This window comes from Saccoglossus kowalevskii, chromosome 19, assembly GCF_978046115.1.
Source record: "Saccoglossus kowalevskii chromosome 19, keSacKowa6.1, whole genome shotgun sequence".
In the NCBI taxonomy this organism is placed as follows: domain Eukaryota; kingdom Metazoa; phylum Hemichordata; class Enteropneusta; family Harrimaniidae; genus Saccoglossus; species Saccoglossus kowalevskii.
Window position 1 is genome coordinate 10,076,236 of NC_140659.1, and position 16,732 is coordinate 10,092,967.

At 36.0% G+C, this 16,732-nt stretch overlaps 1 protein-coding gene across 1 annotated transcript; it reads left to right on the forward strand.

The window, feature by feature from the left end:
- Window positions 1-1,346: 1,346 nt before the first annotated feature.
- LOC100370462 (neuromedin-K receptor-like) lies at window positions 1,347-10,741 on the forward strand. The gene is made up of 4 exons (XM_085494073.1): window positions 1,347-2,008; window positions 3,444-3,594; window positions 7,653-7,852; window positions 9,950-10,741. The coding sequence occupies exons 1-4, from the start codon at window positions 1,347-1,349 to the stop codon at window positions 10,140-10,142; spliced, it is 1,206 nt and encodes a 401-aa protein (XP_085350199.1). The 3' UTR covers window positions 10,143-10,741.
- The last annotated feature ends 5,991 nt before the right edge of the window (window positions 10,742-16,732 follow it).

Here is a 16,732-nt window from a genome sequence, read left to right on the forward strand (position 1 = left end):
TATGTATATTTTCAATTAGTATGTTAATATATTGTTGCGTAAAACCATTTAGTATAATTATGTGTCACGTGCTAACATATTGTACGGTGATATAATAGCACATTTGACCACATTGGAAAAATTGAACACGTTTTGTCTTGTAAATTGTTCTTAATAAAACATACTAGTTGAGTATCATGATGCGTTTATGCATATTCTGTATTCTGGTTAAATGAAATGTTCTTTTTTCACATTTGAACAAATAACAATGTCTTACTTAGTTGAAAAAACAACTCCGCATTTGCTTTCGTTTGATGCTGTTCATTTGTGTGCTTACAAGGACTCTGTCTCTTGGCTATGGCTAATTCTTCGAGGGCGCACGTAACTTTTATGTTGATGTGTCATTAGTTGTTACACTCGGGGGGTTGTTATTTGTGTAGCAGCTTACCGAAGACATTGTTCATTCGTACGACCTCCGACCGCCCCCGTGGAGACCATAGAATCAAACTTGTAATTGCTTACTCGTAAAAGAAAGCTTACATTTTACGAGCACCAGGACTGTGATGCTGCGCTATTACCCGCTATTTGAGGTTCTTTACCAGGTCATCCGTGTCTAATTCGTGTGGACATTTGCATTAGTGATGTCAAAAACGATGTCAATTTAAAAAGACATTCGCACATTGAGCATTCTTGCGGTAGGTGACACGCTGGGTGATATTAAAACTTGTATATACTGAATGCTTGTTACCGTTCGGGTGTAGCTAAAAATATGGGTGTTTTGCAAAGTACGTTTGGAGAATTGCTGCCATTTTTGGAAAGCAATGATACAATAGCAACAGTACGTGTCTGGCGTCACTGCTAAAATGTACACTTCCAATATGCGTTCTATTTCCCTTCATGACATTCACCATGTTTATTGCTTGTTTATTAATCCAATAGTTTTTCTCATCGTCGTAATATTTTTCAAAATAGGTAATAGTTAAGCTCTATTGAAACATAAACTATGATTTTAATGCCAACAATAAAAAATGTCCAAATAATAAATAGACAAACTAAAAAAATAATCTAACAATTATCCAGTTGCCCAGAGCTTTGTATGTGATTTACCAAATACACTCAATGCCATGTCATTGAGAACAAAGCCTATTCTGTCGCGCGAAATCTACCCACAAAGTAAAGTGAGCATTGTATTCAACAGTCCTATACATCAGTGAAAACGGTACCCAGTCATTGTGTGTCATGTATAAAAACATGTACTCCATTGCCGTTCTGCTCACAAATTATGTTTTTACATTTTCATAGATGCGGATTAACGTTAGAGAAACCTGCATCAACAACGAACACCGACGGTGAATCACTAATCTGCAATGGCATTGTCTTCCTCGTACGTCGCAAGTTTGAATTTCACTCTTTATTCCACACTCGCACCATCGATAGAATACGATTACGAGTACAACTGGAACGAAACATGTCAAGATTTCCAGCAGCCGATCATAGAGACGTTTATATGGACTTTACTTTTTGGCGCGATGATTGTAACCGCTGTGGTGGGAAACTGCATTGTTATGTGGATCGTCCTCGCCCATCGCCGTATGAGAACAGTAACCAACTATTTCATCGTTAACTTAGCTCTCGCCGATGCCCTAAACGCGATTTTCAATATCTCCTTCACTTTCACGTACGTCCTTCGAAACGATTGGTATTTTGGAAATGCTTATTGCAAGATCGTGCGATTTATCTCACCATTGACAGTAGCTTCAAGTATTTTCACTCTAATGGCTATAAGTATAGACAGGTATATCGCGATAGTTCACCCCATGAGACCGAGGATGTCTAAGGTCCTCGCTAAAACGATTATCGCTGTCGTGTGGATTGTGTCAGCCGTAATCGCCCTCCCTTGGCTTATATTTACCAATATCGACTTTGGTGCATGTCCTCCTCCTGCGATAACGGACACACCCATCTACGTACGAAGAGTCTGTGCCACAATATGGCCCGACCAGGAAAATTACGGAGATTGGTACTTCTGGTAAGTCTTCTTATAATGTGTTATTATGAGTTATAAAATGCAGGTCGGAATACTGTTGATAGATTAGCATTATTTTGAAAAGACAGTGATTTAAATATACTTGTTGATGAACTTTTTTTTCCACTGAGACTACAAAATGCCTGTTTGTGCATCCGTACAATTCAAAGTCAAATCACCTGAATATTATCTGTGCATTTTTTTATTATTCTTGAATACATTTTATTATTTCCGTCCACAGGTGATTTTTAGTTCACATTCAAATGCGCGGTTCGAATTTCTGCCAAAAAATCAATTTGAATTTATTCTTGAATTTATCTTTTACATCACAAATACTTACTCTTATTTATATTTGGAGATAGATAAATTGTAAAACACAACTGTAATTTGAATTACTGAAAGATATTCCCTTATTATTTGTGCATAGGTCTAATATAAAACACAATTCGTGATATAACAGTGATACGAAATATATAAACGTATAGTCCGTGCTAGCAATTACCTACACGGTAATAAGTTTGTTCCCGCTTGATAAAATTGTATTTCACACAAAATGTATAATTTTTGGTTAACTGCACTGAGGTTACTGAAAAATGTTTTCGAGTTATTTCTCTCTGTACATGATACTGTAAGTTATGCAAGGAGTCACAGCTGTAATGTAAAATATAATTATAAAACGGCGAAATGTTTCATTTAAAGCGATCATAAAATGTGTCTGTATATGCTAGACGAGGCGATTATATCATACGTATGACACTAAAACAATGTGTTTTATTCACAACACTTTGCACTATTATTGGAGACATGAGCCCGTCTTTTTAATCACCCTTAAACCGACTTATCGACACTGTTGAGTAAGTATAAAAAAGCTTCTTGAAGCATCTATTTCTATTTACATAATTTAGTATTAATCTAAATAGTTTTGCTAGGGTAGTCTTAAAAGTACAATCGCACTAATCGTTCCCAATACCTTTAAGCTAATGAGTTGACTATATTCAGAGAGTTGGATATTATTGTAAGCTTCCACAGTTAGTTAAACGTTTTCATTAAAAGTATAGTCAAATAAAAGACTAGTCAAATTGACAGAGTGTAAATGCAAAAGTACATGTTCTATGATTGTATGCTCTAAATTAAGAATATACAATACTATACTACTTTGATCGTTTAGTATTGCCAGTGTATATATCAATTAATATTAGATGATTACCTGTGAAACGTATGCTAATTGAAATTGCGTGTATTGTCCAGATTATTAATTGCCCCCGATTCAAACACGTGATATTATTGGGTTCATGGCACAGTGGGCAGACGCTAATGTTACGTGAGAGTTCAATATGCGATTGTAATATTCGCTATGTTCCATGTACCCCAATGCCTATATGTTGTATTGTATTACACACTCGCATATTGAACACAGTTTTCTTTTGTACATATGTAGGTACAGCTTCAGTTTCATGGTGGTCACATACATCCTACCATTGATTGCTCAAGGCGTGTCTTATAGTATCGTTGGCATTAAACTATGGGGCAGTCATGCACCTGGGGAGATATCAAACAGACACAGAGAGCAGTTAAAGGCAAAAAGAAAGGTATGTATATTGTAGAAATAACATAACAAATCGAGAATCGTAGTTATAATTCCCTGACACAAATGAATACACGTGATAGAACGATATATAGAATAACAATATAAATGTTATCAACCACCATCATTGCTTTCGCCCTAAACAATACCGTGTATCATTTTTTGAACTAGCTAATGATCACACGAAAATCTCATTACTACCTTTAATATTTTCATTTAGCTAAAAAGTATTGAATTAGTGATATAGAAAGAAACGTTAACATACACCTATGGGATGACTATCGGTGGTCTTTAGCAATACTATTCGCTGTTTGAAATTATTTGTTCTTCTGTAACATCAGAGATGTATAAATATACCGGCATGTCTAAAACACTATCTATGTATGAAACAAAGTCACATTTGTAATATGAGATTTCATCCTTCTATAAGAGGATTAAACATACGGGATTATAGATTTGCGTTGACACAGCCGATGACAAATCGTTTCAGTGTTTGTTTACAATGCTTGAAAACAATCACGACATGCTAGTTCACATGATACACACCGACACCCTAAATTTCTGTTTAATTTTTGACTTAAATATATTTTCCTTTTGTATTTATTTGTCCGTATTGTTAAATATGCTTGTTTGCACTGTATACTGTTAAATTGAATATAACACGAACGTAAAGCACGGTAGTAGCTGCTTTTTACACTGCATTAAAATCAATGGACTCGACGTTGAGAAACCGCTACAGGAGATTTAGATGCTATTCACGACTATTTCGCGAATTTCTCAATTATGCTATATTACATTGATTGTTTACTCAAATGTTTAAACTCGATCATAATCCGCCCGAAATCGAAATTGTAATATTACTGTATATGATGAATTCTGAATTATTGGCGGAAAATAAATTGCAGAATTTACCATAACTGTCGAAGGATATGCAATTGCGTGCGAAAAACACAATCAACAATATATCATTATGAAATACGAAAACATACACAACGTCGTAAAAGAGTCAGTTTCTCGCGTGTTGCAAAATTCAAGTGATCAATTATATTTTCATGGCGTCTGCTATTGCTTTCGAAACGTTTTCCATAACTATTTTATTTTAAAGCGTGAGTAACTGAACTTTTGTTCTCGCTTCACCGAGCTTTCGTTTACCATCACGTCATCGAGATATTATCAGACCAGCACATCCGTTGAACATTAGAAACATTACATGTATGTGATGCATATGTGATATTATGAGATCAGTACATCCGTTGAACATTAGAAACATTACATGTAGGTGATGCATATGTGATATTATGAGATCAGTACATCCGCTTAAAATTAAAAACATTATATGTATGTGATGTATACGTGATATTATCAGACCAGTACATCCGTTGGACATTAGAAACATTACATGTATGTGATGTATACGTGATAATATCACATCAGTGAATTCGTTGAACATTGGAAACATGACAAGCGTATGTGGCAGACACGTGATAATATCATTGAATTCATTCAGATTAGATCAATGCATTATATAATATTGTTACTGTAAAGGATTCGCACCACAAATAGGCATTCCAAATGGATATATGTTGAAGTGTGTAACATATTAACTAATTCATTGCTATGAACATTTGAAGACTGTGAGCGACACACCGTGTTAATTTCAATTGCCGCAAGTTAATACTGGAATTCAGGAACGCAATTACAATAAATGCACCATACATTCCATAATCCCAGACAAATCCTAGCGAAAATGCCGTTACCCTTTAGTAAAAAAAATCAAATTGAATTTGGTAAGACGGGATATTATCATTTTATATGTTTTCTTTATTCCGCACTATATGGCCACCGGCCTAAAGTACTGTTACATTTCAAAACTTAAATTACACACAATCGCTTTAAAATTACAAGATACATATACTTCAAATCATACTTCCATTTCAGTTTCACTGTAATGAAAACTCTTAAACAAATATTTACCCAAACTTAGTAAAATATACGAGTTAGTACTCTGTAGCAATGCAATGAATTTCATCTTGGTTGGTGGTGAAAAATAATATTTTGGTAAGAATTTTTGTCTAAGTGCTTCATATTTTGGACAAACCATAGTAAAATGATATTCGTCCTCTGTGACCCTGCAACCAAATGGACATAATCTTTGGTCACGTGGAATACCCAATGTTCTACCATTTTCAATTTTTAGGGGATGACAGGAAATTCTAAGTCTAGTTATAGCACATGAATAGATAGGAGTAGCCAACGAAATAGCAGTAAGATATCTTTCATGTATTAAATCTTGTTTAAACATGCAATATGTTTGAAGCTTTACATTTTTATTAATTTCTGCACACCAATTCTGTCTAGATATATCAAAACATCTTCTTTTAAATTCACTGAAGAACATCTCGCTATTATCAATTCTTTGTTCATACCATACATGTCCATAACCTGATGTACATAAAATATGTTTTACCTCTAAAGCTCAACACCTAGACCCCCTTCTGCTCTATGGTATAGATAATTATAACATTCCTTTAAAATGGTTGAGCCGTCCTCTTGAATCAGTTTCAGCCAAAATCTGACCATTTCAATATTAACATAGACTCTAACTGAGTGTCTCCCTAATTCACCCCTTACTGCAGCATTGGAAGCGTTGAAACTAACTCTCAATAGAAATTTACAAAACTTATTTTGTACTTTTTCTATGTCAGCTATTACACCCCGCATTCCCCACACACAACTACCATATAACAAAATTGGCAATACTTTACAGTCAAATACTTTGCATGCAAGATCAGGCTGCAGTCCCCCCCCCCAACCCCATAATGTTTTTTTCCAAACAAAATAGTGCTTTTCTAGCTCGCGCCGAGATATCTTTCTGTGTTTGAAACCATTTTCCCGAACTCGAAAAAACTATGCCTAAATAATTATATTTTGCTACAATTTCAATTTCTTTACCCCTCAGAAACCATTTTTCATATTTTTTCAGACGACCCCCTTTTCGGAAAACAATTATTTTTGATTTTTTCAGATTAATATTCAGTCTCCATTTTAGACAATAATCCACTAAGTTATTAAGTAATCTTTGTAATCCAACAGGTGTGCTGCTGAACAACACAAAATCATCCGCATATAACAAATAAAAAAGTTTTAAAGTATTTATAAACACAACTGATTCCCGTCCTTGTTGGAAGGCACTCTTAAGGTCATTTATGTAAAAGCAAAACAGTAAAGGTGAAATAACAGAACCCTGCTGCAGCCCAACATTAATATGGAAAAAATCAGTAACTCCCTTTGGGTTTTATCATTTTATTACATGCATTAGATTAGTTCTGCAGTTGTCATCTTCACGCCTGCATTATCAACAACTTAAGTTATGCTGACCACGGCGCCCTCATTTAGGGCGTACGCAAACTTATTCGTATTTATGAGCAGGGCATCGTTTACACCATTAAGAATATTGTTAATTGATATGATTCTCTGGACATAATACATCGTATTCTGGCAGTACAGTTGTGCTGACAAAATGTAGAACTACTTGATGAGTTTAATTCCCTGGAGGTAATGAAATTACTAGTAATCCAGGGGATGGCGTAGATATTGACCACTAGAGACGTCAGTTTAGGGTACGTGCGAATTTATTACTGTGTAAGTCTGGCGACCAGCGTAGTGAGATAAAACATTTTGTCCCGGCAGTTGTCAGCTTTGGTATTTATTTTTTTTAATTCGTCTCTTAACACTCTCAGAGTGTGCTACCAGAATATTTTTGGTGTAGTGTTTGTTAGTAGTCGTGTGGATATACTCGACACTTTATGCAGATAAAATGTGATTTTAGGGAACACTTATAAAAATCCAAGTTATAACTGCGATGCTCACACGTTATATAAAATGAAGATCCTACTTGATGTAGCAATGGACCAGATTGTTGTTTGTGCATTATCTTAATTTATTCATTCAGGTATTTTTTTGGATTCATAATTTTTTATTTTAAATAAAGCATTATAATATGTGTGTAAGCCAAATAATAATGTACAATATGTAATGACGTTTAGCTTTTTTTGAATACAGGTTGTGAAAATGATGATTCTAGTCGTTGTTCTCTTTGCCATCTGCTGGCTTCCGGTTCATATCTACTTCTTACTGGGACGAAGCTACAGCGATGTATTGTACAGTCATTCTAATGCCCGTGAGATTTACATGGCTGTGTTTTGGTTGGGAATGAGCAATTCAATGTACAATCCGTTCATCTACTGTTGGCTGAACGATAGGTAAGTTGTCACCCACATCATATTTCTTCTGATATTTAAGCGATGTCGTTACCTCTATTATATGGAGCTATGTGTTTAAAGGTTTAATTGCGACAGGTTGTGGAAATTATCGACGTCATTAACGACTACAACATAATGAATATCATGCGCGGCACAAACTCAGAATACATTGAAAGACTTGTTTTGGTTCAAGAGGAAGACAGTTTTTCATACAATCGCTTTATTCTTGCCCAGGACAATCAATGTTGGCCGTGTTTCCGGTGAAATGTCCGTCATTACTATGTCTAAATCCCTACTTCTCACAGTAAACAACTCTGTCTTTATAATAAACTTTCACCATTTAAAGGCTTCACTCCATTCATTTATAGCTTTAGAACAGGATTCAAGAAAGTTTTCCAGTGGCTTCCGTGTGTGCACTATACTTCGGCGAATGGAACAAATCGTTGGGATACACGATAGTGACATACAAAAACCGAATACATGACGCGTTCGCAACCAAAAGTAAGATGATGTCACGAGTGTGAAAGCAAAGCTCGTTTCTGGTTGGTCGTTTTTGTCCCACTGTTACTCCCCCTTAAGGAATGTGACTGAATTGCATGGCCATTGTTTGAAACCATTATATTAAAAAAAATTTAGAGCACGAGGTTTCAGTTCTGTGTCTGAAATGCTATTCACTAACCGGTTGTCTGCTCGTTTTAAAGTGATTATGGCATTAGTGAAATAGCTTTTGGGGAAGTAGTAGATTCAAAGAACTGCTTGGCCTTAAAGAGTTATGTGTGGAAATTAGTTCATATAAGTTAGTATATATGTTATTCAAGCACATTCCATCCATAAATCACACTCCTTGTCATTCAACTTCCTAGCACGACTTGTTTTCTTGTAAAATAGCCTAAATATTGAATGCGTTTTTTTGGCCTGAAACCATTGCTTGTGACATGTAAATCCTCAATGTTTGCGCATGCTACCAACCAATCAGAAACCGCCTTATGCCTCTGGATTCGTATTAACATTACGTAATGCATGCATGCATAACAACCGAAGACTTCACACATCATGGCGTTGGTGGTGCAAACATATCAATTTGATAATGTAGACAGTTAGGCGAGGGAGTGTGGGTTTTTGTATTGTGCTACCAGCGGCTAAATCCTAGCATAGTTTATATTATTTATTATAACGCCTCTGAGCTTCAAAATGGCTTTTTCGATAACACAGATGAATTCGATTTAGTGATCTATAATCAATAAGTTAAGTTACAACGAATCATTTTCATTTAATATATTATAAGTATGGCGCAATCAATGGCGATATTATTCAATACGAGATATAATGATTCAGTGTGTTACTATGAGTTCATTTTGTTTCTGCACATTCCTTACATCATACTCAATGTTCACATGCACACTTAGTGTGCTGCAGCCACTCCGAAGTGTCCGTCATTTATTGTAGATACTTAGACGTTAGTATTCATATATTCAATCACATGCCGCTCACGTGACCAGTTCATCAAATTTACGCCGACTCATATAACTAATATAACTACGTGTACAATGTTCATAATCGTGTACCGTGGTATCAGATCAGAATTTTATTTCGAGGTTGAGTACTCCTCGCTCCGACCAATAACATCACAGAACGCCATGTACCCAAGTCTGCAACAGCGAGAATGTTTGTGTGAACAGATACGGAATTGAACGGTGTCACTCTAATCTAGAAGACCGAAGTGCATTTGAAAGAAAAAAGAAAAAAAAATGCCTTAGAGGAACACTAAACATGTCACAGACTAACTTATTTGCGTTTTAGTTTAACAAAAAAAAATGCATTCTCGGAGTCGTTCTACAACGCACATGGTCATCATATTTTAAAAGAAGTTGCTTTACTTTTTATCCGATTTTCGCAATACTCCGAACGTAAGAATTTACCTATCAAGTTGTTATTTAACTATTAAGCAAATTGGCGGATTTACTGACGCATGGCGTCATTAACGTATTCAGACAACTAGGCGGATATAACGACTTACTTAGTAAAAATGATATTTGACATGGCAGTGACGTTTTTAGTAGGTTCTTGAATAAGTGAAATGCATTTATTCTCTTACAGATTCCGGCGCGGCTTCAGGAAGGCTCTGCGGTGGCTACCGTGTTTCAAATGGGCGCCAGGTGAACGGGTCGATTCTCAACGACCAGCAACTCTGAGCGGCATGTACAGTACCACTCAGGGGATGAAATTAATGAGGAACGGATCAGACATGACAACAACAGTTGACGAATCCATGCTGGAGAACACGCTATGAACAATAACAATTGTAATCATCTTTGCTTCCTGGCGGAAGAAAATACTCTCCCATGAAAGCAAGCAAATAACACTTGCTTACAAACTTACCAAAATTACAAATGTTTCATGGTAAACTGAATGTTTTTGTTATTTCCGACCAAATATGATGGATGGTACACGACTGGACGTCTATTTTAAACTATATTTGTAGGTAATGATAAGAAGAACTAATGTAATTTACGTGTTATTTGGTGCGGGTTATTAACAATTAGAAATAAGTCTTGTTTTTGTTTGTGATCAAACTAAGTATATATGGAAATCAAATGACGGAGTTCAGTAAACGGTATTTAAATAACACCAGTGAACGAGCGTGTCAATAAGCACGAAGAATATATTGCACTAATGTAACGTGGTTATATTGTGAACTTCACAGAGTAGCACAGGAACTACAGATAGATCATTAAAATATAGTCTCATCGTGTTTACTGTATATTTGTCATAATTTCAAATTTGTGTGCCTTTTAGCAAAACATGTTTTAAGTTATAATTAAGTCTCACAAAACAAATATTGTGTACATAATTGGATCATGTACTTTATACTATGTATTTTTTATTATTGTTTTTATTAAATCTTCATTATGAAGTCGAAAAATTCAAACATCCCACATAAAAAAAAAACAATTTATATAAATTAAACAAATATATATTGAAACAGTCTTGACTTGAATTCCTTGCTCTGAAGTAGCTGTGACGTATACATAAGTTTACGGTACAGAACATAACATTTTGAACATTCGTTCCACATGATAAAATCACAACAGCGACCCCATTATCACCTATGTTGGAGTGGTATATATAATTATATTTAGCAGTGTTTTTCAATTTGGTATTTGCGCAGTAGCTGAAATTATTCCATTTGTGAGGAATATGTCTACCATGTAGTTCATACTAGAATAACTGTCTACTGGTAACTGTTTTTCGCGGTATTTATTATATGCTACGTATTTACATATTTATTGATAAGTTCGGAAAAACGTGTTTGTTTTGTGTACATGCTTATTGTGGGAATGCTTGTTACACAACATGTGCCGTGCGTGAAGTTGAAAAAACAAAACAAAACAAAACACTGGCATCGAAAATACTAATTACGTTTTAGTTACACAATTTAAGATTTGTCATTAAGCGGTGTTGACTCAATTGAAGCAGGTAATATTAGTTATTGATACTCCGATATGTCCTAACAAATGTCCATATTCACATATTCCACTCAGACTTGGAATAGTTCGATTTCTGTCCTCAAGACATTTTATAGACTTTGCTCAAGATTAGTGACGATAGAAAAATTTAAAGCAGTCAGTCTTACGTAATCAATCACTCAATCAATCCATCAATCAATCAGTATCATTCGCTGGACACTGTGTACCCAAAATATTATTACGGACCTATGCAACGTATACAATGCTTGTAATGTACATTGTTTGTTACTCATGGCGGGTATTATACCTTTATCACCTATACACGTGCGTGATCTGGACGTGGAGAAAAGAGTTCATTATGACTACGTACAACTAACTAATGCGAGTCTTAGAATCAGTGGCGTTGTAGTGTGGCATTGATCACGTAATGGTACTAGTGTTTATTTCTCCCAATATAACTATTCGTCGGAAATCAGCTATTTGAGAAGACTTTTTATTAGCGAGCAAGTACCACGAGGGCATTTGGGTCGAAGCATGTATACAAGGCAGTATTTGTTACATAGAAACAATTGTTAATAAACGACCTACTTGGTATTGTGGCAGTATGTACATTGCTGTATTTATTTTTTTATTTATTCATTTAGATAATATCAGATATCTAAACTGGATGAAAATACTGAATAATCCGTTGCAGTGATGACATTAGAAATAAATTTGCCACATTTGGTCCACCCGCCGAGCCACTACGTCGGACGAGTATCTATTTACATTAAAGGAGAACCGATACTATAAATAAGGTTCAAGATGGCCACCGTATTAGTATGCTAATCCGAACCATGCAGCTAACATCGTGGCGGGAGCTCTGTGAAATATGCCATTTACGATGTTTGGAGATCAAGCTGCGGTTCCAAATACATATTCACAGGGGCATGAATATGTTCGCTAGCGATTACACTCATCTGGTTGGGCTTTTGATGTATAAATGTTGTTATTTTCGGTCGAAACGTGCCGCGACCAGTGAAAATCACGAGTTTAAAATGGTGGCTAATGTATGCAAAATGCCTGTCAATCACAGTTTGAGTAAACGAAAATGTAAATCCCCTAGATGTTTATTCAATCTACAAAGCTTGTTGGTTTACAAACAGCATTATCGTTACGTAGTTTGTCTATGTCTAACCACAGTCCCCCTAACCATGGTCTAACCATCCATGGAGGTCCATGAACCATCGGTAACACTGGGACATGACGATGAAAGACAGTAAACAATGTCAATAACATTAGGTTACGGGCTTTCGGATATCCATTGCAATAACTGTAGAAGTAGAAATCATTCACGAGGTTTTAATTTCACGGTGAGTCCAAAAGCGCGAAATTAAAACCACGCAAAAATTTCCTGTTGAAATGTAAAACACAATACCCAAGTTAAAACAACACTCACTCCTGACCCACAATCTTACGAATTTTACCGTAGACATTGACGCTTATTCAAGAGTACGATGTTTATTGTGGTTAGCGTGAATGTGTAAAGCTTCGCTCCGATAATGAACTGTAAAAATGTTAAATTAGTCTTCAAATGGCCAGTTTATCATCGAAAACAACTATTTTTTTTTTGATTTAAAAAAAACAAAAAACGTGCCGTCTTCCCATCAAAACCAGAGGTAAAAGATCGCGCTGGAACATCGGCAAATTTTCTCCATGTTGGTAATTTGAACACATTGGCATCACCGAGTATTTTGATTGGCTGATTAGCAATTTGACCTATCAGGTGTCGAGCATTTGCTTCCGACCGGAATCATTCGCTTACTATGAAACTAAATTGAAATTTACTTGCATTTCAGAACAATTCAACGAATTTACTTTTTGTGCTTTATTAATAATCACTACCAAGTAATAATAATAATTGTGAAACGCAGCATGATCGGATTGCGCTACCGTGATTATTTGCTACTAAGCAATGCAGTGTTTGTTTTTTTAAAACGCCAGAACGATGTTGGTTACTACTATGTGGACATTTTCCTTTGATCGTATGTCAAATACTTATGTTTTCTAAGGGATGAAACTTTTTGTATAACTTTCTAGACAGTCTGGAAAAAGGAAGGGGTACAGGGAATAAGTGTCAGACTGCAATGAGCTCAAACGGTAGTTGTGTAATACTGGTAGGCGTGCAGGAAATAACCGTTCTGTTGGAGGTTCCAAGATTCGGATATCAACAAGACATTGGCCTGACTGCTTCGTATGGTGTTACCCTTTGTTCTATTTTTCGCGAAATGTTTCCACAGCACACACCACAGAGTATAAGAAATAAATACGCCATGCTTGAAATGCATGAACAACCAGGTATTGGCATAAGAAAATAAATCAGTTTGTGTTTCTGTATCTGACTGTAGGACGAAACGGTGCCCAGACAACGCGTCACAGGCAGTTCCAATTCATATCTTTTACAATAGATCGTTTTTGTTCATGCGTCGCATATATGTCCAGAAAAAATGTAATCGAATGTATGTGTGTAATTATATTTTATTTTTGGATTCTCATTTTGGCCCTGAAAAGAGCCGTTTGATGCTGGTGTCAGAGACACAGACTCATTTGCGTTATAGGCTTACTCCCACAAATTCCCCATATACTGTATAAAACCAGGTGGATTGGAGCACATTGACCGAACCAGTCTAACGACTCAGTCCAGCATTACTTCTCGTCTTGTTACAACGACGCCTTCAACACGCATCAGGTTTTGTTTACGCTGGAGGTATCACCCATCTTTCCATGCATTGCGTCTATCATTTTCCAGTGTTTGTTTATACAATTCACGTCTGACAGCGGCGTTGTTGTTGTTGCACAGACTTTGACCGTCACCCAGCCAGCTTTGCCTGTTGGTTGTAACGCAGGGTTGAAACAACGTCGATTTTATAATAAATACGACGCTGCAGATTGGTCGTTAAAATTGAGTCTACGGTAAAAATGTTTTGACAGAACGCTCTTCTCCCCCTCACCGCTCACTGTAAAGTCAACCCGACGTTCACCCACCAAATCACAAGAACTCAAATCTCACACGAGATACAAGCCGGTACCACGTACACGGGCTAGGCTTCACGGAAGACAAGGCTGTACATTTTGATTTTCCACACGAGTGTCGTAAACAGGTTACAAGATAAGCCCGTGATGTCGCGGCGACTTTTCTTTACTAATAAATTTGATATTTTATGATCACGGTAATTTCCGTGTAATAACCAGTACTTATAATATACAGTAAACTTTTTCATTGTCGCCTCTACCAATTAGTCAATATTATATGGAAATTTGAGGGCAATAGTAAATACACGTTCTGTTTACCAATTTGTGACGGAAATATGAAAACCGAAGTCCTTGACACTTGTTATATTAGCAGTCTGGAGGAGTAGTATGTATATGGAATGTGCATAGGAAGTTTCGTTCTCAGGTTTACTGTATACGAGATCAGTACCGTCAATAGACCGACGCAACGGAAACAGACAAATAAACTTGAGTCGCCGGATTTTCTTCGCGACCGTTTAGCAACAGTCTGGTCGTGTGTATCCGGTGGACTGCTGCCTTTTCTTGTTGGCCATCATCAACTTGAATTAATTCCGAGTCATATTTTTCCGACGATGTGTAAATGTTTCAAATCATGGCACATGAAGACTGCTCTGTATTTGTTTGAAATTCAATTGCTATGTTATATTTAAACAAGCAAATTGTAATCCGTTCTTAGGATGTTTATATCAGTTGTTATTTTGTGGGATTAGCGGTACAGGGGGAAAGATAAGCCTTCATTTACTCAGTGGACAGAGGCGGAGTTAATTACCCATGAGCACTTGGTGCAATTCAAAGGATTGAGCGGTTCCCCTTTAATATAGGTCGTTTAGTTGATAGTGCTGTGTATGTTTGGTCTCTTATCGTTATCCTGCATGAAGATTGTGTTCCCGGTCATGATAATACTCTTATGCCTAACAAGTCATTGAAAATTACACAGTCCAATTAAATGTTTGAAAGTTCTCTTTTTGCTCGTGTTAACGTTATTAAAGCGGATGGGTTGTCGCGAGCATGACCTTGAAACTTGAGTTCCAAGTGGCAAATACAACAGATTGTTTATTTACATCAAATTCGAACACGTGTTGCGTAACGACCCCTTTGTATTAAGACATAGCAAAATAAAAACATAGATCACACGTGAAAGTAAAACAAATTAAAGGGGAACCGCTCAATCCCATGGATTGCACCAAAGAATCATGGGACACTATTGTTTATGTTGTTTACAATGTTAATCTATCTTTTGTTATCCATTGTTATTTTAATCCAGAAAGTAAATTTGTTGTAAAATTAATCTTAACTGGAAGGTGCCCCTTTAAGGTGCATGTCTATGTTATTGCAATTGCTAAAATTGTTTAAAGAATGTTTGAGAAAATGCAAGTCATACATCTCATGAATATGAATGCTTGTTGCCACGGTGCCCTACAATAAACCTTTTTATGGGGCTTACAATGTTAACATATGTGTAATGACCGAATATGAGATTCTGGGATAAGGAATACAGCAATTGCAACTCTTTGTAATTGTATTGTTAGTTCTGGACTAAAGTGGCTAATATACCCTTTGTACAAGTCAAGCGCCCTCTTGTATTGAATATTATGGTGAAGGCAGTGTCCTAGAATTTGCAGTTTTAATAAATATCAGTTCAAAATAATGCGTTGAATAAAATTTAACTTTTGTCATTCCTCTAATTCAAATTCACATGGAAGGGGGTGTCAAACAATAGTGATCTATCTGTGAATTACACTTGCCCATCTACATCATAAAATTAAAAGAACTTCCCTCGTAGGGGGATAGTTCGTCAGTTTATTAGTGTAAATTGTCCATTTATGACATGCTAAATATCAATGAAAAGGATACATGGATGACAGAGATATAGTAATATGGCTACAAATAAAAACAGCCGGTATTTGGCTATCTTTGTTCTGAGTATGAAACAAACATGTATGATGCCAAATACAAATGAAAATGGTACATAAATCTTGGAAATATAGTAGTAAGGCCAAAAAGTCAGATGGCTCTCAATCTGCCATCCTTGACCCGATTTTGAAACAAATTGTCATGAACATGTATTCTAACATGTATAAAGTATGTGTCAAATTTGAATGAAAACTGAAAAAGCATGTATAAGATACCACATTTAAAAAAACAAAAACAATATGCCTGCCAGTCGGCCATCTTTGATCCAATTGCGAAAGAAATTGTCATGGACATGTATCCTAACATGTCTAATTTATGTACCAAAAACTAGCAGAGCGTGTCCAAAATACGACATTTTCAAAAAACAAGATGACTGCCAGTCGGCCATTTTGATTCGAATCTCTAAACCGCTGCATCTGCGTATGTCCCACATAAAAGAACTAGACAC

Excerpts from the sequence above, each read along its gene's own strand:
- LOC100370462 (XM_085494073.1), top strand. The coding sequence starts at position 1,347 with ATGGCATTGTCTTCCTCGTACGTCGCAAGTTTGAATTTCACTCTTTAT. Across the intron at positions 3,595-7,652 it reads AGTTAAAGGCAAAAAGAAAG|GTTGTGAAAATGATGATTCT; the intron begins GTATGTATATTG and ends TTTTGAATACAG. Across the intron at positions 7,853-9,949 it reads TACTGTTGGCTGAACGATAG|ATTCCGGCGCGGCTTCAGGA; the intron begins GTAAGTTGTCAC and ends ATTCTCTTACAG.